Source organism: Ochotona princeps, chromosome 20 (genome assembly GCF_030435755.1).
Source record: "Ochotona princeps isolate mOchPri1 chromosome 20, mOchPri1.hap1, whole genome shotgun sequence".
NCBI classification, from domain to species: domain Eukaryota; kingdom Metazoa; phylum Chordata; class Mammalia; order Lagomorpha; family Ochotonidae; genus Ochotona; species Ochotona princeps.
In genome coordinates, this window is record NC_080851.1 from 41444913 (window position 1) to 41469712 (window position 24800).

Genomic DNA, 24800 nt, shown 5'->3' on the forward strand with positions numbered 1-24800 from the left:
CCACTGTACTTCTGTGATATCAATTGTAATATGTTTCTCTTCTCTTTGATGTTATATACTTGAGCCTACTTTTTGCTTAAACTAGCAAAAGTTTTACTGATTTTGTTCTCCTTTTAAGAACAATGAATGCTTCCTTTATTTTCAGTATTGCTGAATATAGTTTTTATTTCTTCATTAATCTTTATTTTGAATTTCCTTTTTCTACTCCTAGACTTAGCTTCTTATTTTTGTGAGATTTGGAGATCAGTACTTAGGATGCTTATTTTATATTTTTGTTGTTATAGGTCAGGTAAAGTCAAAACTTTTGATTTCTATATTTCTCTGATGATGGATGGTTCTTTCTCATTAGCAATAGGAAGTATTGTTACAAATAAGAGTGTGCTTTGGTTGCCATAAATATATACTATAGAATGTGTGTCTTGAATCACAGTAATTCATTTCTTATGGTTCTTTTTTAAATTCTATTTTGATGATGTTTACACAGTTGAGAAGGGATCATGCATGTACATGTGGATACTGATTAAGATAGGAAGGACTGAGAGTTAGGGGAAAGTGGATGAGACCATTGTTTTCAAATTTTGTTCTTCCTGTGTCTTAGGGATAGGGGAAAGAAGGAGAGAAGCTACTCCTAGAGTCCCAAAAATAGAACCTTGGCTTGTGGAATGGCCATCTTTTTTTCCAGGTTCTCTGATGTGGAGCATGCTCTGAGGGTTCTGTTCAAGTGATTTCCATAAGAAATCCTTTCAAGGTCGATTGGTTGACATTCCAACTAGAGTTTCCACTGATGTCAATACTTGCCTGGGGTAGTTATCCAAACTGTTCTGCCCTCCTTCTTCTGAAGGCTCCAACAGACTGCCATATCCGCTATGTGCGTCTGAGCATGTTCATTCAGCAAATGAGGCCCAGTTCTGACACATGCACTCCAAGGCTAAGGCACAGATTCCACATAGTTCCACATTTTTGGAGTTCTGCGTTCATTGGTTCAGTAATGGTGATCCCAGAAGAAATCATAGACATATTTGTTTACTTGCCAGTCCAGGGTCCAGCTCGTGTGTCACCCACATCAGCCTACCACACACTGGTAGTTGCAGCTGCTGGATAAGTTTTGTCTCTAGTTCCATCTCTTATGCAAATCAGTGGATGCTGTGGTGAAGCCCAACCATGTCCATCCCACATTCAGCTCTCATGTACACCAGTTTCGAACTGCATCCCAGTCACAGTGACACCTAATAACCCACATTAGGCCTGCCCCAGCTATGGTTCCTTTGCATGTTGTTTTGAGCAGCAGACTGCTCTTTGCTGCAGCCTGGACCAGTATGTCCTGTTCCCAATCCTAATATTTGTGAGTGTCAGAGGGTTCCATGGTCATGTGTAGCTCAGCTCTTTACAACTCTCAGCTCTTGAGCCAACCAGGAGAAATTAGTTCCACAAGTTGAGCCTACGTATTGCCCCCAGACCTAGTTCTTTTTTTTTTTTTTTTAATGATTTATTTATTTTATTACAAACTTAGATATACAGAGAGGAGGTGAGACAGAGAGAAAGATCTTCTGTCCAATGATTCACTCCCCAAGTGAGCCACAACGGCCGGTGCATGCCAATCCGATGCAGGGAACCAGGAACCTTTTCCGGATCTCTCACGCGGGTGCAGGGTCCCAATGCATTGGGCCGTCCTCAATTGCTTTCCCAGGCCACAAGCAGGGAGTTGGATGGGAAGTGGAGCTGCTGGGATCAGAACCAGCGCCCATATGGGATCCTATGGGATTCTGGGACGTTCAAGGTGAGGACTTTAGCTGCTAGGCCACTCCTCCAGGCCCCAGACCTATTTCTTTTGCATACCTGTTGGTATTATGACCCAGCCTAACATCATCTTCCCCTTCTATGAAACTTATTGGCAGTAGTGTAATCTTTCCCTGCCAGACAGGCCCCAAGCCCTGCCTTAAGTGTGCATTGGTGGGTGGTGGTAGTCCATGTTAATTATCCCAGCTTAGTTACCCATGTGGGCATGTGTACTCGTCTGACCCAGAAATTTCCTCAGTTATAGCTTCCACACCACTAGATATTAGCCCCCTCATTTACCTGCAAGTAAAGTGGCTTTTGTCAATAGAAGTCTTCCAGAAGTCATTCCTTAGCTGCAACATACTCCTTCCGTGGTCCTGCCTCCCACATATGCCCTTACCCCTTCTGCTGAGTAATTCACAGTTCCTGCTTCTGGGAGTCAAGCATCCCAGCCTAGCTGCTTAAATGTAGCTGCAGACATCCTGGCCTGGGCTGAGAGTGTAAACGTGACCTTGGACGCACTGTCAGTTCTTGGCTGGTGGTGGGAAGAGTATAGCCCAGCCTGGCTGCTTAAAGATGGCTTGATCCATTCTGGCCTGGGCTAGGTGCCAAATTGGACCCTAGACCACACTGGCTGACTTTGGCTGAGGTGAGGGGCACAGCATGGTCTGGTTGCTTAAAGAAGCTTGATCCATCCTGGCCTTGGCATGTGCACCAAAGGAACTCTAGTATCATTGTCCACTTTTGGCTAGTTGGGGGAAGGACAGAACAGTGCCTGGCTGCTTAAAGGCAGCTTGAGCCTTCCTTGCCTGGGTTGTTTTAATGATGGACATTGCAGTGGATATAAAATGGTATATCATTGTGATTGCCATTTTCATTCATTTATTGATCAATCATGCTGAAAATCTTTTTGTGCTAATTAATTGGCCTTTTGGTTATCTTCTTTGTAGAAATATTTTTAGTTCTTTGTCCATTTGGGTATCTGTTTTTATTGCTTTTGAGTCTCAGGGATTTTCCTGAGAACATGCCTGAGACTACCAGGGGATGAGCTGTCATTGTTCTTGGGCTGCGAGAACCACCAGGGACAGTCTGAGGGATCATATCCATTTGTTATAATGTGAGCACAACTCATTTTCACTAGGAAAAGAGACAGCAGAAGGGCAGTCTCAGACAGCCCTCCCACACAACAATGACACTGTAATAGACTAGAAGGCTTGTCTATCCCTTTAGAACCTCCAATCAAGTCACAGGTCAAGTATTGCAAACATGGCTCTAAGCCATGCCTCAGGGTCGTAGACAAGGGGGCTGTTAGTCATCCCCACCAGGTAGCATTTGATTTAACAATCATATACTGTAATACATGCTTATTTAATTTGTGACTGATGCACAAATTAAATGAAGATTGTCCTGTAATTCTACCATGCATTGACCTTAATAACGTTTTCAGTGTCCCAGCTATGTTTACTGTAGTGTAATAATTTTTAAAACCAGTCCACACTGAATGTGCTGTAGTGTGTGAAGGGGAGTGAAATCTTGATGACTACAAATCAACTAATAATGCCATTTGTTAAGGTACAATTTGTTAAATGTGTTTTCTAATTTATTTTGATTGGAAACTGAGATTTACAGAGAGAAGGAGAGACAGATCTTCCAACCACTGGTATAATCCCAAAGTGGCTGCAATGGCTGGAGCTGCCAGAGCTGAACCTATCTGAAGCCAGGAACTTCTTCCAGATTTCCCACTCAGGTGTAGGATCCCATGGCCTTGGGCCTCCTTCTACTGCTTTCTGAGGCCACAAGCAGGGAGCTACATGGGAAATGACCAACAAGAATATGAACCAGTTCCATTGGAAGAAGAAATAGAAAATTTGGAAACAGTGATCACATCAACTTTTCCCTAAGCCTTAAACCTTCCTACCCTGATCATTTGTGTAAACTTCATCCACAATAAACAAAGAAAATTCACATATATGTATATGTGTATATATGTATATGTTTTGGAAAAGCAGATATACAGAAAGAAGGAGATACAAAGATTCTCCATCTGCTCTCACTCTGAAAAAATTGCAATGCAAGGAGCTGGGCCGATGAGAAGCCTGAAGGTTCTTCAGAGCCCACCACACAGATTCAGGGTCCCAAGGCTTTTGGCTGTCCTTTATCACATTCCCACACCACAGCAGGGTGCTGCCTAGGAAGCACATTAGCCAGGACACATACTGGCCACCTACATGGCATCCCGGTGCATGCAATGTGAGGCCTTTCACCCCTTGGCTATTGTGCCATGCCCCTTTTCCAATTTCTCTATATCTGGTTTTCAAATAAATAAATGATTCTAAAACAGGGAAACAAAAAATTCCAAATCTAAACTGAAGTCGTGTTCCATTAGAAAATATTAGGTTTTTGTTTTTTTGGTTTTTTTTCTGTAGATATTGTAATATGAGCTTTTTGGATTGTTAGTGTCTCTATATCACTCTTTTTTTCTTTTTAAAGATTTATTTTTATTGCAAAGTCAGATATACAGAGAGGAGAAGAGACAGACAGGAAGATGTTCCATTCCATGATTCATTCCCCAAGTGACCACAACTGCCGGAGCTGCACCAATCTGAAGCCAGGAGCCAGGAACTTCTTTCTGAGTCTCCATGTGGGTACATGGTCCCAAAGCTTTGGTCCATCCTCGACTGCTTTCTCAGGCCTCCATCAGGGAGCTGGAAGGGGGAAGTGGTGCTGCCAATATTAGAACTGGCGGCATATGGAATCCCATAACATTCAAGGCAAGGTGATAGGCCACCACGCCTGGCCCTCTGTATCACTCTTAATAATTTGTCAAATATCAGGACATAAGAAGTTCCATGTGTTGTTCAAATTGGCAACTTTATCTTTCAAGCTCCTTGTGACCTTAACAATATACACCCTCTGTTCGGTAAAGAGATGATCAAAGGACCTCAGTAGATAGTTCTCAAAATGAAGCCATTTGGGAAATGTAAATGAGATATCTCAACCCTGTCAGAATGGCTATTGTTTGGAAGAAACTGGCAAAAAATACTGGTGAGGAAGTAAAAAATGGGAACTTTTATATATTGCTGATGGAGTTGTAGATTAAGTCAACACGTGAAAAATAGTATAAAATTTCCTAAAGGTTTAAAAATAAGATTGCTGGGCTCAGAACAGTGAACTAGCAACTAAATTCCTCTGCTTGAATGTGCTGGGATCCCATATGTGCACCAGTTCTAAGCCCAGCAGCCTTGCTTCCCATCCAGCTCTCTGCCTGTGGCCTGGAAAAGTAGTCTAGGTTGGCCCAAGGCCTTGGGACCCTGCACCTGCATGGGAGACCTGGAAGAGCTTGTGGTTCCTGGCTTTGGATCAGCACAGCGCTAGCCATTGAGGCCATATGGGCAGTGAATCATTGGATGGAAGACCTTCCTCTCTGTCACTCTTTGTCTCTGTATATCTGACTTGGCAATAAAAATAAATAGACCTTTAAAAAAAAAAGCTTAAATAAAATAAAAAAGATTAAATTTCAATAAGATTGCTGTACATTTGCAATCTCACTACTAGTTGTATTTTCAGTTATAAACACAATGTATGAAAGGAATACCATCTTTTTAATAGCAGCACTATTCATAATACACAAAATGTGGAATGAATTGAGGTGTCGATCACTAGATAGTTGAATAAGGAAAAGTACATGTGTACAACAAACTGTTGTTCAGATGTGCAAACAAAATTCTGTTTATTATATCAAAATGTGTGTAACTAGAGTGCAAGATGTTAAGTGAAATATCCTAAATACAGGGCCTGGCACTGTGGCCTAGCGGCTAAAGTCCTTGCCTTGAACACCCCAGATCCCATATGAGCGCTGGATCTAATCCCGGTAGCTCCACTTCCCATCCAGCTTCCTGCTTGTGGCCTGGGAAAGCAGTCAAGGATGGCCTAAAGCTTTGTGATGCTACACCTGCATGGGAGATCTGGAAGAGGTTCCTGGTTCCTGGCTTCGGATTGGCACAACACCGGCCATTGCGCTTATTTGGGGAGTAAATACAGATATACAAATATGATATTTTGTTATGTAGAGTAGCTTAAAGAATCACAAGCAGCAACAATAAAGGTGGGGAAGAAACAATGGTATATATAGGTATTGATGCAAACATGATTTGTTACATTTGATTTATATCTTTGTCACACAGTGAATGATGATATCCTACTGTAGTTTAAATGATATGTGTTTGTAAATTGTATGATTGAAATGTATCTTTTCATTTCATTATATTTATAGTGCTTACTTATCAAATTGGTCATTTTGCTATTCTTTGAATCACTCAAAAATTAAAATCTTGAGTACAATGTGAATTTAAAACATGTTATTTCAAATGCTTTAGAGAGTAACAGGGGAAAAGGGAAGATTCAAAAGAAGTATCATACTGTTAAATGTCTGTATATCTGCTACATTAGCTGTTTTTATGTTAAAATTAGTAAGTGAATTACTAGAACAAAAGGCAAACCCAGATGATTGGTAAATGCTAAAGGGCTTCCAGAATATTTAAAAAAAAAAGCATTTGGTTTGTTACAGCATGGCATTTGTCTTATATGTACATCTTCTGCTCAGCTGGCAGGCTGTGACTGGCTGACACCAACTAATTCTCAGAAGAAGATAGTTCTTTATGAGACTAACATTTGTTTCCCTCCTAAGCTGTAGTTTGCTATGTAGAAATTAAAACTTCAGTTTAATTATGTTATTCCATAAAAAGTAAGGCAAAAACAAAGTAGAAAGCTTTAATATGTGCATACTCAAAAGCGAAAAATCATATATATATTTAATTTCAGTATAAGTTGAAGGAAATATTTACTCATGCAAGTAAAGTTTGAAAATGTTTTCAGTATTTCATTATCTCACTTTGAAATAAGAAAATGGAATTTTATTATTGCTTTATAATATTTTTAAGCATCTCAGTATGTATGAGGAAATCATTAGTAAGCTACTCAATAATTTTCTCATTATCTTGTGCAATATTAAGCATTTATCTTACTATCTAATCTAGCATGTTATTTAGCTCATGTGTATCTAAAGAAAGCACAATGAATTCATTTTATGCTTATTATAGCAAACAGTCTGATACAGAATAAGAATGGAATTGTAGCTTCAGAATTGCAAACAAGATACAGGACAAAAGGTTTTGTTTTTACCTTGTTGCCAGATAGATTGTAAATTAAGCTGCATTCCTAGAAGATGCAAATTGAACACACAGAAAAGAATTAAACTAACTTAGTTTTATAGTTAATATTTCAGCTCAGTGTCAATATGGTTACTTATTTTAGTTGAAAAGTAGAGTGGCAATAAAGGAAACACAGAGTGATAACTTCCACTTGGAGAGCTATTCTAGCAATGCCTTCAACAGTTCATTAGGATGAGAATCTTTAGAGAAAACAACCTTTATGAGAAAGAGGAATATTCTGTTGTAGTTTTGGAATTGCAAAAGTAATACAGCACAAGATATTTTCATTTAACTGTTACTTTGTGATACCGTATGATTTGTAAATTAATCTACATCCATAGAAGTTGCAAATTAAATATACAGAAAATGTGCTGTCAGTGTTTCTATTTAATGATCCAGAGCTGAGGAGACATGTGCTGTTACAGGTGTTGGTGTCATTTGAAGATGTGGCTGTGGACTTTTCCCAGGAAGAATGGCAGACAATGGACAGTACTCAGCGGACCCTGTATAGGGAGGTGATGCTTGAGACCTATAACAATCTGCTGTCCTTGGGTGAGTGAAGTTCTGTCATGCTAAGCAGAACACTTCTGTGTAGTTTGCTAATGAAAGAGAAGTTTAAAAGGTGTAGTAGTTGGTAGGACTAGTGGGGATTTGGAAAATTTGCATCATTCTCCATTAACAGGATACTCCATGACAAAGCCTGATTTGATCTTCAAATTGGAGCAAGAATCAGCACCATGGACAGTGGAGAAATCTGTCAAGCTGAGACTTGTGGGTAGGTCAGCAGGGAAGTTGATACTTCTTTCAATAAATTTTGACTGGAATTATATTTGAGTTTTACTTTGAATTTGTTCTAGAAGGACAGCTGGTGAGACACAGTCATTCTAGAGTCTCCATGTATAGGTTTATTCTAGCAATTTGCCAGCCTGTCACCATAAATCTGGAAGTATATACAGGTCTTTTCACGATCCCAAACACTTGAATCACAGCTGCCATCTCCCAAGATATATTTTTAGGAGGTTGTATTTGAAGCAGAGTAGCCAGGAAAAGACAAACTAGTGCTAAGATAGGATGTAAGATACCCCAAGCCTTATTTTCAATTTTTATACCATATTTTCTGTCATATCCCACTTTAAGGGAAATACGCAGTCTCAACTAATTGAAATTTTTACTTAAAAAATGGGTATTATGTTAAGGCATTACTAGATGAGATGTAATGCCTATTTGATAATGCTCACAAATGTCCACATTTTACTAATATTAAGACGTGCTGTATCTAGAATGACAACAAACCTCATTAACTTCACTTGAGCATTTGAAAAGAAATATTTAGATGTGATTCATAGATATGGTTACTCTTTTCCTCATTTCAGATCTCCATGGAAAGAATGAGCTGTTTGGAGCTAATCAGAAAGGTCAAGAAAAATCTTCAGGTAAGTTTTAATCACAAAAAGTATATAATAACTGAAAAGAGAGCTGCATTGCCACTAAGATGCTTAGCATTAGCTCTGGCCATAAATGAAGCACAATATGAAAGAAAAATTGTGCAAAAATGAGACTTGAGAAATAGGGTTTCATTCTTTCTTTCTACTTTTATTTATTATTTTCATTTTCAGACAGAAGTTCTATTTGCAAAGTGACCAGGTGAATGTAGAAAGCAGAGAGAATCAAATAGCATTTCTTGGCAGAGAGCCAGAAGATGGTGTTCCTCTTGAATGGAGACAGCAGAATCTTTCAGAAGGGTCTCAGATTTTTAAGTGTCCCCTGAGCATTCCTTGTCTGGACAGGAACCTGTGGGTAAGAGACTTCCCATTAGTTGTCTCTCAAGCAGCAAGGGAATAGCTGCTACTACACAGCTTCAAACACCAGCCATTCTATGGCTGTTCAGCTGTCAGAGGTAGAAAGCCACATGAGTGACAAATTTGAAGAAACTGGCTTTTTCTGAACTCATGTATGAAGTGTAGAGGGGGTATCTAAAGGCTCACATAAGTCATTTCAGAAGATCAAGCCCGAGGGTATGGCATGGTAGCCTAGTGGCTGTCCCTTGCCTTGCTGGGATCATATATGGATACGGGTTTGTGCCCTGGCAGCTCCACTAAACATCCAGCTCTCCTCCCTTTGCCGGAGTCCAGCTCAGCCACATTCAGAACTTGAGAAGGATGTGAAGAGTAGGCATAAAAAATAAATGGACCACTACAGTTTCAGAATCATAATGGACAAGGCAAGAAAGCTGTCCTCTTTTTTAACACAGAAGCCTTCACAATCTCTGGCACCTACTTTTCACACCTGGTGAAGCAGGCATTCCTAAGGATAGTTCTGCCAGTTGTTTCAACTTGAGGCAGGATATCAGTCACCCTAATCCTGCGGTCAGAAAGTTTTCAATAGATGGTACATGTCAATCAGTAACACATTCCTATTACAATTCTGATGCTACAACTTAGTCTTGATTCAGTTCAGGGAGGAAGTGCATTACAGAAGGAGGGACCTACAGATTAATGAAAGAGGAAAAGAATAGATTTCCACTATACCTAGGGACTTAACATCCTTGATTAGCATATGGTCAATGTGGGAGAACAACCCTAAGCATAGGTTCCTGCTACATGTAGGGACTTAACATTCTTGATTTTCATATGATGAGTGGGGCAGCCGAGAGAGCAGAAATAGTAAAAGGCCCTTTTGTTAAGACGTTATCACCAACATCATCTTCCAAGCTCACATTGATCATAAAAATAACTCCACAGTGGCAGACAATGCCTGAAAAGATAACAGAAATCTCTGTGGGGTTGTCCAGTGTGTATGTAAAGGGAGGTGGAACTGCTTTTCAGGTGTTTGTAGAGACATCCGCTGGGCCTTGCCATGCAGCGTGAAATTCCTTGTGGCCTTGCCTGCAATGGAAAAGTTCTCTTCACAACTTCATGTCTTCCACACCCACCGTATGGACCTCAGCAGCCGGTGGGATGGGGAAGCTGTTAAGGACTCCCCACACACTTATGACTATACATCTGTGTGGGAGACCCAGAAGAAGCTCCTGGTTCTTGCCTTTGAATCAGCTCAGCTCTGGCACATGTGCATTTTTGGGAAGTGAATCAGCATATGGAAGATCTTCCCATGTGTCTCGCATCCTCTATGTATATCTGAATTTCCAGTAAGTATAAATGCATCTTAACAATAAAAACTCAGACCAAAATGAATATTTGGTGGTTCCTGGACTCTAATCCCACCTCCAGTGAGGATAAACCAATGCGAAGCATGAAGAAGGAGCCCAGAACTTCGGTCCCATGTCAGGTAGTTGGGATTCAGGATGTACTGAAGGAGTTTCAAGTCATGCAGAAAATTAGCCTCTTCTGTCAATCCTCTAACAGTTTTCCAAATATAAGGACCCTGAGACTTGCTTCTAATCTGAAAATTGACGTGAGAGCAGAAGTGAAAATGGGTAGTTGGTGACTAAAGCCTCTAAAGCACTAAACAGTTATACTTCGTATCTCCACCCTCCCCCAAACCCCCAAAATCACAGTCTGGAGGTTTAGCTGGAGCTAGACAGTGACTGGAGATTAGGTGGGTGGGAGGGTGTGTTCATGTTTGTGCAGAGGCATGGGGTGCCAAGGGTCATTTCCACAGGTTTAGTACAAACCTTGTGGAGTCTTCTCTTTGCTAAGTGCAGCCTCATCGCTCTTGTATAAGAGCCGGCAGTCTTTCTCAAGTCCCATATTGTGCACCAAACCAAATGTTACCAGGAAAGCTCAGTGATTCTTTTAACTTATATAGAGAAGTAGGAGTGTGGAAATGGGTAGAAGGATGGGATTCACAGGAATTGGGAGAATACAGAGGAGTCAGTCCTTTTTCCAGTTATACATCCTGTTCAGTAACCAAGGGTTGGAACAACAGTCAAGAGTTACTGACTGGGTGTCTCTAATTTCAAGAAGCACACCACCTAGTTTTCTCTCGAGAAGTGTTTTCCTCTTCCCTCCTCTTCCCCTGCTCACATGACCACTTTGCAAATAAAACTTCTCTCTCTCCAAAAACAAATTTAAAAAGTGACTTTGAGATCCAGTTTCTGTAGCCACCTCCTGAATGTGATCAACTGGTATTTAGTAGAAATCTGTGTATTTTTTCTATCCTCACATACATTTGCTATTCCTGGGAGGACCCGAGCGAGATTTGAGTTCATGCTTGGGACCTTAGGTCCAGCCACTATGACCATGTGATAAGCTAGGCCTGGGCCTGCCTGAGTTCAAAAGGCTTCACTGTTCCTGGTGAGTATCCTGGGAGTAGATACATTGGAAACATGGCAGGCCTCGGCTCCACCCACCTCCAGCATCATGAGGTGGGTGGGACTGGGGGAATGTGACTTCACAATTTTTTTCATGAGTTGGGTTTCTGTGTATTGTGTGTGTGTGTGTGTGTGTGTGTGTGTGTGTGTGTGTGTGTGTGTGATTTAATTGCATTCAATGTGTGTGTGGCGTGTATTAGATCGTTAAAGAGAAATTGGTATGATTATTTCCAAATTTTCTATTTTTCCTTCCTGTTTTAGGTCAGGGTTAAATGATATTCAGAAAAGCTATACCAGGACTCCCATCTGTCCTAGTGCTTAAGGATGGGTACTGGACCCCTGATACCAAACCAGGGTGTCAATGTGGCGCACCCTCCAAGGTTTCTGTCCATGTGGTTCTGATAGTTCTGAAATGATGCCCATCTCACTGATACAAGCAAGCGGGAACTCTTTCAATGTTCATTGGCTGATATGGTTGATCTTTGAGAATCCATTCACCGAGATATTGGCTGTCATCATATGGCTGGGGTAGTTATTCATTCAATCTCTTCCCTTTCCTTTCTCCTGGATGGTCCAGATGTGCTTTCTAGGCCTCAGTGGGCTCGCAGACCCAGGACCCATTGCACTGGACAGCCAAGGACCCACACCAGATAACACATATGGCCACTGGGGTTCATAAACTGAGCTCATCACACAGCTGTGCCCAAGGGCCCAGACAAGGCTACCAGGGTCCCACTGGATCTCCTACACCCAGAGATCATGTGTCCAACACCAACATCCCCCTGACTGCCATGGCTTGTCTCAACTCATTTTCCACCAGCATGTGTTGCAGCCTGGCTCAGTGTAGTCTTCCCCCAATTCTACTTAATGTTGCTGTGTGCTGTGGCCTATCCAAGTACAATCTATCTGGAGGTTGAGCTGGAGCTAGGCAGTGACTGGGGATTATGTGGGTAGGTGAGTGTGTTCATGTTTTTTCAGAGGCATGTTGTACCTAAGGTCTTTTACAAGAGTTCAGTACAAACCTTGTGGAGTTTCTCTTTCCTAAGTCTACCCTCATAGGTCCTGTAAAAGAGCCATAATTCTTTCTCAATTCTCATATGTGCACTGAACCAATTGTTACCAGGAAAGCTCAGTGAATCTTTCCTTTAACATAGTATTGAAACCAAAAAATGGAAACTAGTTGCAGAAAAACTTCTACTTGTTAATTGACCAGTTGAACTTGGAAGAGGGGAGGGAGAAAGCAACTCCTTGGAGGGGCTCAGAGATCTGGTTCCTTTTGAAAGGAGAAAGGAAATGACATCACGGTTTATTTTAAAATCCTCTTATCCCACAGGAAGCCTGATGAAATCCCATTTGAAAAGAAGCAAGCCTCTAATGTCCCTGAGAACAACCTCGAGAATTGGAAAAATCTCAGTCAGTTTGACAAGATCCACATTTGTCAGCAGTCCTTTGAACACAATGGAAATGAGAAAACTTTCAGTGGCAAGAAGATAGTCCTTATGTGTGAGCAAGTTCATACAAAAGACCCATGTAATCAGCAATCTGTCAGTGTGGGAGAAGCAATTCATGTTGGCTCCTATAAATCTTGCCTTACCACCAAACAGAGAACTGACACAGGAGAATATTTGTATGTGTCTAATGAATGTAAAGAAAACATGTACAAGAAGCCAGAACTCATTAGAGACGACACCTAGAAGTGCAGAGTGCGAAGAGGGCAGTAGCAGAGTGTTCCCAAAGGAGCTGCTTGCTGGCTAAGCCGGTCTGGCTCTTGTGTTTGCAGATGGACCAGCAGGACAGGCATGTGTGGGTTTGGAATATTGGTGGCCCAGCCTTCCAAACCTGGAGCATTTGACAAGCAGGCTGGTTGCCTATGAAGTGCCTCTTGGGCCCATCTGACCTGGCAGCACCAAGGCTGGCTGGTGGGGTGGGTGTGCTCTGGGGCATGGTACTCTGGCCAAGTCAGTCTGTCCCTTGAGTGAGCTGCAGGCAGAGTGCATGTAGAAGCCTGAAGGAGGCATGACAGGTGGGCTAGAAGCACAGGTTTTGCTGGCTCTGAAGACGTGTGTTTGCTGCAGCAGCAAAGGTAGGAATGCAGATGTGCTGTGGACACAGAGTGAGGCTAGCCTTGAGGAGCAAGATGGAGGGCAGGGGTGTCAGGGTCCCTGGCACAGCCAGCCTAGAGCTGGCAGCTTCCTGCAGTGCTATAGCCCACCCATTGTCCACCCACTGTAAACATGGCAGCCTCCTGAGGCTTTCCAACTCACCTGGTTTCTACAGCTATGTAACTCACTCTTCCCATAAAAACCCACCTAACTCTCATGTCGAGGTCACTCTATTAAGGAAGGAGAGCTGACCCAGCTCGGTTGGTCTGTTTACCTGCCTCCTTCAAAAACGTTGCAGTTTAGCAAACAGGCTGGTGTCACAAGGTCACAGATAGAAGGGGCCAGACCCTGGGCTGCACTTCATGAAGAGAAGCTGGGGTGCCAGGTGGCCTGGCAGGTAAAGTCTTCACCTTAAACATGCCAGGAATCCATATGAGCACTGGTTCTAATCCCGGCACCCTGCTTCCCATCCAACTCCCTGCTTGTGGCCTGAGAAAACCCTGGGACCCTGCACCCATGTGGGAGATTGGGAGGAAGTTCCTGGCTCCTGGCTCCTGGCTTCAGAATAGCATAGCACCAGCCTTTATGGTCACTTGGGGAGTGAATCATCAGACGGAGGATCTTCCTTTCTGTCTCTCCTACCCTCTCTCTATCTGACTTTATCTATCTGACTTTGTGATATAAACAACAACAACAAAAAAGACACTCGGGCTGCAGACATCCACTCTTCCCTGGCTTCTCTGTCCACATTCCATTACTGCTAAGCCTCACCTCTCCTGGAACTCTGGACAGTACACACATCAGAAATACAAAGCATCTTAGAAATAACATCTTTGCTGTCCTACCTAAACTGTGAATATTGTGTAAATAATACACACATACAGGTGCCACGTTCAGGGGCTACTTGGAGACCCGAGACCAAGCAGGTCCTGGGGAGACTAAGAGTCAGAGTACTAGAGCAGTGAAAACACATGACCAAGAGAGCAAGCCCCTCCATTTCAGGGACCATTGTGAGGGGCTTCTGAGGGGAATGGTTACACAAACTGCAATACCGCCCGCTCTCAGGTTCCAGATAGTTGAACATCACAGGTAGGCAGGAGGAAACACCTACGTGGTGGGATGGGATGTGTCTTCCAAGCTGGTCACCCTGACTGCCTGCCTAGCACACAACATCGTGAGAAGTAAGCCACACATTTTAGGTTTTTATTTCTGTGCAAGTTAGCAGACATTAATGCCAATTGAGAAGTTTCTTTCTCTCTGCCCTTGGGTTGACTCATCTGCTTAAAAAACTATTTCCATCATTTTCTCAGGGCTTTGCTTCTTTGGAGTCCCTCCTGCTGCTAGGGCAGGCCACCTTCCTTCTGCTCCTTAAGTAAACCCTGCCTTGCTATCTAGAGTTGTCTACATGACCACTTTTTCATGAGACAGGAAATAGGTTGTTGCAGTGTTTCATGTTGATTTCCTTACCACACTAGCCCGCTTTGTCCTGCAGCAGCAGGAAGGCTATGGGGGTGCGCAAACTAGAAATGAGTGTTGTGGGGCCAAAACCTTCTGGCCCTGGAGGAGTTTCCAGGCAGGCCAGCAGTGTGGGAGATGACACTGGAGGGTCAGGTGCTGTGGTAAGTTGGGCATGTTGTGTGGCAGGGAACTCAAGGTGTGCAGGCTGGGGCTGCAGGATCACTGGCAGAAGGGGCTCAGCCCTGGAGCAGTGGGCAAGCACACTGCTTGCTGAGGGAGCGAGATCATTGGCTGAGCCCGACTGGCTCTTGAGCAGTAGACAGTAGACAGTGTGGCAGTGCTCCTGGGCTAGAGGTGTGTTGGTGCCAGCTATCCGAGCCTGGCACTGGATTGGCAAGTGGGACAATGGAAGGTGTTTTGTTAAAGAAGCACTTTTGCTCCACCCCCTCCCCTGCCCACCACGCTATTCATTCTGGCCCTGAAATGGAGGACTACATTGCTCTAGGAATAGGGTCACGGGCCAGGATGACTTGGTTATGCAGCAGATGGGGGTAGAGAGGGGGCACACAGTGCACTGGCTTGTCTGGCTTGGCCCTGGAATAGCAGCTGTGGGCTACTTAGGCTCTGGACTTACCTCCGTGACTCATTGTCTCTGAAACACATGGTGTGGGTATTGGGGGTACATGGGGATACCAACCAAGCAGCAAGTGGGGTTGTGCGGCCCGCCAGCTAGGGATGAGGGGTGCACTGGCCTAGGCAGCTGGGACGATGTGGCCCTGGGGCAGATGGAGTGCATGCTCAGGGTCATGAATGCTGTATGAAGAAGCCTGGCCTTAGATCACCAGAAGGGGCAATGGTAAGGAAGGGTTAGAGGCACATGGAGAACCAGTTTAGCCCACTTGACCCTGGAGTAGCTTACAGGCAAACTCTGAACGGGGGGCTGGGTCACGGTGGGGCAGAGTTGTTAGTAGAGTGGACATCTGGCAGGCAGGGGGCACAGGGATGCCAGCAGAACTGGCCAGTCCTTGCAGCAGTGGTCTATGTGCTGCCTGGCAGGGCAAGCCCCACATGCAGCTTGGTCTATGAGCAGGCTGTTGTGGGTGCCAGGTGGCTAGCAGTGCCCACCTGGTTCTACAGCAGCAAGTGGAGCAGTGGGGCAGGTGTGTTGGTGTCTTGGGCAGAGTGTGCCTGGGCCTGGAGCAGCGGGAAACCTAGAGGTGCAGGGGTCATCATCCTAACCCTTGTGGCTCTGGAGCAAGTGGCAGGCAAGCTAAGGGAGCATGGGCACAATCCATCTTGGCCTGTCCCTGGAATGGCCATCCTTTGGGGTATTGGAGGTACAGTGAGCGGTGACTGATTGTACCTGCCCTCAAGACACCTGTGATATGGAGGGTCAAGTGGACTAGAGGTATTGAGTCTGGTCAGGCAGTCCCGTCCCTTCAGCAGGGCACAAGGCAGGAGTGCTAGAGGCAGTATAGGTGCTGGGTGAAAGTGTCTGGCACTGGAACGCAGGCAGAGTGGGGTGCATGAGGACTGGGGCCATGTAAGCTGGTCCAAACAGTCAGGCTCCACCCTGGAGCAGTGGTCATCTTGACAGGTGGTAGAGTGGGGACACACGGGAGGCAGAGGCAGCCCAGCGTACCTGGCCTGGGAGTGGCTGATAGGCAAGAGGTTGTCTGAGTGAAGAGGTTGGTGGCCTAGCTTGCCTGGCTATAGAGCTGCAGACTAGGCAGGTTTGCTGCAGGCTCATTGAGGATGAGGGATAAGAGGGGACACAGACTAAGCAGTTTGCCCCTGGAGCACCAGGCAGTTTGGTGGCGTGTACCTGCTGTGGACCCAGTTGCTGTGACCAAGCCGACATAGCCCTAGAGCAGCCTGTGGGGTAACAGGGTGGGTTGAGAAGTGGTGCTGGGGATGCCAACAAAGCTGTCTTGGCCTTGTAGCAGGCAAGGGTGGCTGTAAACACATTGACCAGTGGCTGTGACCATGTGGCCCAGGTGCGGTGGGCTTGTGGGAGGTGACATACTAGAAGTTACTGTGCAACAGCACAGCCCAGCTGGCTTTGGAATGGCTGACATGCAAGTTAGGATGGTTAGGCGTGCGGGTACAACCTCTGTGAACGTGGAGTGGCATGTGGGGTGGGTGGGCTTGAAGTGAATGACCAGGCAGCTGAGCAGGCTTGCACATATAGTGACTGGTGTTGCCACTGGGTGTTGGACTCACTGGCACCTTCCAGTGGATGGCAGCTACCAGGACAGTGGCACTGGCAGAGACAGCCATGCACCAAAAGGGGCAGAGGCTGTGGTGAGGAAATCATTCTCTTGACCGCTGCTTACAGTTACATTTACAAAGTAACTGATCATAAGTATCCTAATAAACAGTGAGGTTGTTGTCGGTGACATGATGTCTTCAAATGAATCTTGCTTATTTTGTAGGATTAATTCTAAGCAATGTGATGTCCCTTTGTAGAATCACAGAGTGTTCTCTCAGGGGTCCTATTTGGTAGCAACAGAAACCCTTTCAACAATGATCCCTGTGCTCACATTGTATCATTTCTCATGGAGTCCACATCCAGAACAGGATGTCTGATCTTCTAATTCCATCAGTGTCAGGGATCTCCTAGATTCCCCTCCTCCCCGCCCCTGGCCTTTCACTTGACTAGCCATCATTGGGCCACTGCCTTGCTTGTTCAGCATCAATGGTAAGATGTGGGCAGGGCAGCGTCTGGTCCAGTGACCCAGCGGGTGCTGACTGGTTCCACAGCAGTGCTGTTAGCTAATACTGGGTTCTGTCAGAGCCACAGACATACTTAGCAATTGGAGTTGAGAATGAGCCCAGCCATTCAGGCTGCACTGAGAATAACACAGTTTTATTTCTGGTTGGTTTATTGGACTTTTTGTAGAGAATCATCATACATTACTAAAACTGTACATGTCAGTAAAGTTTCCAAAATTTACATTGAATAAATGTATATATTAGTTTAGTCATTTAATGTTATTTAAATACATATTTTATGCATGTACAGTTTTGTTTCACATGATTCCAACATCACAGAGATTTATAAATACATCAAAGTGCATCACTAAAATGATTATTTTTAATACAGCTTTATTTACCTTGCTATTAGAAACTCAGATTTCAGAGATAATGAGAGACAGAGAGGAAGATCTTCCATCTGATGGTTCAACTCCCCAAGTGGCAGCATCAACTCACCTGAGACAACCCAAAGTTAGGGCCAGGATTCTTCATCAGGTTTCCCACATGTGTGCATGGTCCCAAGCTTTGAGCCATCTTCTACTGAATTCCCAGGCTAGAAGCAGGAATCTGGGAGGGAAGTGCAGCACCTGGGACATGAACTACTAAGCTACCACACCTTGTCCAAAAATGATTCTTATAGATCCCAATTCCAAAATTCATCTCATTACAGAAGTTAAATAAAGTGCCAGAATTTGGATTTCTGAGTGCCTATCATGGATGCTATGAAGGCTCAAGTTATCTGCTTGAAATAGAATCGGTTTACATAATACAATAATACAAAATAGGACCCTGCACACACATGGATACCTGGATGAGGCTCCTGGCTTCTCATCAACTAAGCTCTGACTGTTATGTCCACATGTAAAGGGAACCAGCAGATTCAAGAAATTTCTCTCTATCTCTCCTTCTTTATGTAAATCTGTCTTTCAAATAAATAAATAAATAAATAAATATTAGTAAAAGTTATTAAGAAAGAAATGCCATGTAAGTAATCAACATCAAGGATATAAATGTGCCAGGATCCCATATGAGCACCAGTTTTAATCCCTGTGGGGAGCGGTGTGCTGAAGCTGCTCCCCAGAATAGAAAAGCCTGAATAGGAGGGCTGTCGCAAGATGGCAGCTGGCCCAGACCAGGAGGTGGCGCTGGTCTTGCCAGCAGGTAAACAGGGAGTCGCAGGGATAGGCTAATGACTTTGCTGTGATTACTGGCCTATCACTTAGTGCCAAGTGGACCCACGGGGAGAAGTGATTGGTGGAGAATGACATAAAAGTAGCCAGTGAAAGCCAGACGAAGGGCTAGACTGGGACGAACTGACGGACTGGGATGATGACAGACTGAGATGAAGATGACAGATGGACAATGGCGGATGGAGGAATACGGGGATGAGGGAGAAGAATGAGCGGGAGGAAAGGTGTTGAAGAGAAAGTAGAAAAGAGGGATACAGACAGAAGTAGTAAAAGCAGTATGGGGAGACGGGGATGAGAAAGACGGAGAGAAAGTCTGGGGGGTGACGAGGAGAAAGACTGGGGAAAGAACGAAGGACAGGCAGCAAGAAGGGTGGCAGAGAGAGAGGTGTAGAAGCGGGGAGGAAAGCTTAGACCAATGGGGACAGGAGCAGCAGACACAAAACGACGAGGCATGCTCTTTAGGATCTGGGAAAAGCCGGAACTGTAACTGGAACACCTCACTGCCAAAAGCAGCTGCGTTTAAATCCTTGGCATCATGACCAGGTCAAGTGCAAACTGCACTCCAGGCAATTGCAACTGAGAACCCAGACCTCCACCTCCTGCTGACTGCCAGTAGATGACAGCTCTGCTTTTTCTGTCCTCAGTTGCCTGTTGCCAGAACCATGCTCAGGCTGAGTGATGCTGAGAGGTATGGGCCCAGGGCCTGCTAGGGTGATGAGGCCCTTTATTGATCCTGAGGACACCTAGATCCCGTCTTCACCATATGCAGTGTCCACTGTGGGTGAATCTCTATAGAAGCAACACATTTGCAGTGACTTTTATTAGAAGTATTAAAGGTAATAGGGAGAAGTCCAGAAAGTACTGGGCTTCTTTTCTTTTTCTCTTTTGAAATAAACATTCTTTTAAAATGTATTTTTATTTGAAAGGCAGCATTACAGAGAAAGAAGCAGAGACAGAGATGGATCTTCCATCTGGTGTTTCCCTCCCTAACTGTCCTCACTAGCTGAAGGTAGCTGGTGCTAGTTAAGAGCCTGGAGTTTTTCTTAGTCCTCCACCATAGGCACAGGTGCTGTTGAAGGACTTGGACCATCCTTACTTCTTTCCTAGCCATTAGCAGGGAGCTGGATTGTAAGCGGAGCAGCCCAAGCTGAAGCAGCACCCGTACAGGATGACACCACTGATGGTGGATGCTTAGCCACAGGATGCTGGTGCCACTTTGTGTGTTTGTGTTTTAGAGGCCAGGACAGAAAGCATGGAGAGAGATTACTCTCAGAAGCTGGTTTCCCACCCAGATTCTTGTCCCATATTAGACTACGTTAAAATTGGGAATTGAAGAGGTATGTATGGCATCACAGCAAGTATATCAAGTGATATAGATACCATATTATCTTTCAAGAATTCTTGCTCAGGATTTGGCTACCTTTAATTAGTAACTTCCTGGATAGACAGCAATAACATTCCACCAAACTGGGTTTCTAACTATTCTTATGGGAGCATGGATAGAATTCCTCATTTCTAGCTTTGACTTGACTCATCTGTATTCCTGATTTAAAATAATAACTATAATAATAAATCTTTAACCAAAAAGGAGTTCCTCCTTTCTAATTTTGGCTTGACTCAGCTTTGTTCTTGTAAGTGCGGGTAGCAAAAACTACCAGATGTAAGCTCTCTTTACATTTCAAATAAATAAATGGTTGTTATTGGTCGGAAGTTATGTGTTAAATCTAAGTATTCAACATAACTGAAATGTCTACTTGAACTTCATATTTCAGTGATGCCCCAGGGTGGACTTGTGCAGGCAGGTATAATGGAATCAGGCATGGTGCTTGCATTCAAACCAGGCACTCTGGATTGTGTTGATCCCAAGGCGAAAGTTTACCACTATGATTAACTCCAACAGGTTTCAGACGGTAAAAATAGCTGAAAATTGGTGGTGGTGATGGTCATAATTGAAGAACAATGAGCTTAATTTGTAAATTTTCTGATGAGTTGTTAGGTGTTTTTTAACACCTAAAAGGATGCAATAAATCTATTCAAAAATTTCAACTGTATTTTACTGTGTATTTTACTCCAATCCACATTAAAAAAATGTGATTTTCCTCCATAGGGTATTGTTTCAGGTCCAGAGTTTTTGCGAAAAGGAAGCATTAATGTGCTTATCTTTTGAAAAGCAGAAAATTTTGATCAGACACCAAAGGTACATGAGGATAGCTTTAGTAGTAATGGGTCAAAAAGACTAACCTTCGGTGCTTGTGTTGTGGTGTAGTGTGTCAGATCACTGCTGGTCTTCCTGCATAGAATATTGGAGTGACACGGGTAAAAGAAATCCCAGAGCCCATGGAATTGTATCATAAAATTAAAAATAAAATAGAGAAAAAAAGTAGAATGCCCAAATATGTATAAAAATTTCTGTTGTAGCAGTGTCTTTGTGAAGTCCTCTGAATTGAATTTGAAATGTTACTCTTTATTATTCACCAAGATATACCCACAATTCAACTTAAAATATGTTGTTCTAGATACAGTACATTTCTTTGTAATCATTTTCAGAAATACTATGTATGTTTGAAAGGTAAATTACAGATAGAAGAGATGTTCCATCAATGGGTTGATTCACTCCCAAGATGTCAGGGCCCTGCCATGCTTAGTCCAGTAACAGGAATGCATCTAGATTTCCCAGGGGTTCTTGGAACACATCCACTGTGTTCCAGGCACAATAGCAGGATATTGCATTGGGAGTGTTACATGGCAAGTACACATAAATAATGGATTTGGGTATCAGATATGATCTATCCCAAACAGCAGCCCAGTTTCCTGTATTATGACATTCACTCATTTGAATCTAATGGTTTTCTCTTGCTGTTGTCATAATGTGACTATTTAATGAGGTAAAATAAAAAGATTTCTTAAACTATGTTGCTGTCATTTATGGATGTCCTATGGGCTAAGGCAAATGAAATGGCAAAGTCAAGTGTTGTTGAGGGTTTAGGAACTGGGAAGTGTCATTTGAAGACTGGGAAACTTTCATTTGGAACAATTACTAGAAAACTTTATAGATTAAATATTATATTCAGTTTTCATATATAGTTATAGATAAAATTACTTTGAATGTAGAAATATTGATATGCTTAATACCATCCAGTTATTTTTCTGAAACATGCATTTTAGTGACAATATGCTTTTTCTGTGGTATTTTGTAATTTGAATAATAGTTGTTGAAACAAAACAGCTTTGTAGTCACGTTATGATTTGTTTGATTTGTTAAAAATTTTCTTTGGAAAGTCAAATTTACAGTAGCAGAGACAGAAAGATCTTCCCTCTGCTGCCTCACTTCCCAGATCAGCACATTGGCTGGAGCTGAGCCAAAGCAGAATCCAGGAATCCAGCTTCTTGTGAGTCTCCCATACAGTGCAAGCTCGCAAGGTATTGTTCTGTCGTTGACTGCTTTCACAGACCACAAGTAGGGTTGCTTGATGGGAAATATAGCAGCCAAGATATGAACCAGCATCCATATGGGATCCCTGTATGTTCATGGTGAGAAACTTAGTCACTAAGCTACAGTGCCAGTCTCAGCAATATTATTTTTAAAGAAATAACAATTATTTGCATGACCTGATGATTACTTGCTTTAATCATTGCCAATTATTGAAATTATTGATACTACTTTAAGGATGCCTCATTGTCACTTGTAAGGCACTGTTCTTGCTCAGGGAAGCTGATGGCTTTTATTTGTCCATCCACTGTGTCTGCCTCCAAGTTGACATTGCTTAGCACAGTAGGAAACACTAAAGAGGCTAGGAACAATCAAGACCAATGCATAACTCCGTCTCCACCTTCTCTTGCAGATGTAACCCTGCAGCCTGCTACATGCTTCCGTGTCTGGAGAACACGAACACACCTTCAGTAAGTTTATTTACTTCTCAGCTTGCTTTATATGGTATTTGAGGAACATGATGATAGTTTTTAAGCAGAAATGAAAAAAGAAAATGTGAGAGAAAGAAGGTAAAATTTTTTCAACTTAACATTGGACCTGACAAAGATGATGGAAACTTTCCAGGTTTTCTGTCTCATATATGTATGTATGTGTATATAAAAAACACATACATATTTTTAAGATTTATTTATTTTTATTGCAAAGTCATATATACAGAGAGGAAGAGAGAAAGAAAAAGATCTCCCCTCCAATGATTCACTCCTGGCCTTATCTGATAAATATAGACAGTAATTTGATAGCGCCATGATAATGAATAAAATGGAGCCCTGCGTTGTGGTGGCCTAGCATTAATGTCCTTGCCTTGAATGCGCCCGGGAAACCATATGGGCACTGGTTCTAATACTGGCAGCCCTGCTTCCCATACAGCTCCCTGCTTGTGGCCTGGGAAAGCAGTCCAGGATGGCCCTAAACCTTAGGAGCCTGCCACCCACCTGGGATACCCAGAAGAGTATTTGGGCTCCTGGTTTCAGATTCGCATAGCCCGAGCCATTATAGTCACTTGAGGAGTGAATCATTGGACAGATGATATTTCTCTCTGTCTCTTCTCCTCTGTATATCTGACTTTGCAAGAAAAAAAAAAATAAGTCTTTACAACGAAAATGAATAAAAGAGTGTTAGTGTCAGTATACTGGGATGAGTGCATGTAATTACAGTGCACCACATTCTAGTCCTGGCTACTCCACCCTTTCAATCCAGCCTCCTACTAATGCCTCTGAGAAGCATCTGGTAGTGGTAGAAGTCCTTGCATATGTCCCACCCACATGTGAGATACAAGAGGGAGACCTGGAGTCAGTCTGACACAGCCACAGCTAGTAAACACATTCAGAAAAAAAAAAAAAAACTACACAAACATCTGTTTTTCTGTCATTCTTCCTGTGAAGTGAATAGTGACATTGTAAAAGCAGTGTAAGTACCTTTTCATCTAGGTTCAAGGTTAGTTTTCCAGCTGTGGTATTTACATTATACAAAATGCCAAATAGGGCACAGCAGCGTGGCCTAGTGGCTAAACTCTTCACCTTGAACACCCTGGGATCCCATATGGCACCGGTTCTAATCCCAGCAGCTCCACTTCCCATCCAATTCCCTGCTTGTAGCCTGGGAAAGCAATCGAGGATGGCCCAATGCTTTGGGACCCTGCACCAACGTGGGAAACCTGGAAGAGGTTCCTGGTTCCCAGTTTCAGATTGGCGCAGAACTGGCCATTGCGGCTCACTTGGGGAGTGAATCATTGGACGGAAGATCTTCCTCTCTGTCTCTCCATCTCTCTGTGTATCTGACTTAGTAATAAAATAAATAAATCTTTAAAAAAACTGCCAAATAGCTGATTCTAATCCCAGTAGCTCCACTTCCCATCCAGCTCCCTGCTTGTGGCCTGGGAAAGCAGTTGAGGACGGCCCAATGCATTGGGACACTGCAGCCGTGTGGGAGACCCAGAAGAGGTTCCAGGTTCCAGGCTTCGGATCGGCATGCATCGGCCCGTTGCAGCTCACTTGGGGAGTGAATCATCAGATGGAAGATCTTCCTCTCTGTCTCTTCTCCTCTCTGTATATCTGACTTTGTAATAAAAATAAATAAATCTTTAAAAAAAAAAAACTGCCAAATAACAGCATTGTATATCAGGTACAAGGTGACGAGGCGGTTTGGTGGGAAAAGCAACCTGATTTTTGATTACCAGATTTGTTTATTTAAATAATCCTTGTGGGCCCAGCAGTGTGGCCTAGCAGCTTAAGTTCTCGCCTTGAACGCCCCGGGATCCCATAAGGGCGCTGGTTCTAATTCCGGCAGCTCCACTTCCCATCCAGTTCCCTGCTTGTGGCCTGGGAAAGCAATCAAGGATGGCCCAATGCTTTGGGACCCTACACCCGTGTGGGAGACCTGGAAGAGGTTCCTGGTTCCCGGCATCGGATTGGCGCAGCACTGGCCTGTTGCGGCTCACTTGGGGAGTGAATCATCAGACCGAAGATCTTCCTCTCTGTCTCTCCTCCTCTCTGTATATCTGACTTTGTAATAAAAATAAATAAATCTTTAAAAAAAATGAAACAACAA

The 24800-nt window shown here is 43.4% G+C and overlaps 1 protein-coding gene across 1 annotated transcript in view; it reads left to right on the forward strand.

Moving 5' to 3' along the window:
- The window catches only part of LOC101522773 (zinc finger protein 260-like), a 793789-nt gene that overhangs the window by 674707 nt on the left and 94282 nt on the right, over nt 1-24800 (forward strand). The window contains exon 4 of the mRNA XM_058678178.1: nt 7669-7761. Coding sequence (XP_058534161.1) covers nt 7669-7761 — 93 coding nt within the window. The remainder of the gene's footprint in view (nt 1-7668; nt 7762-24800) is intronic.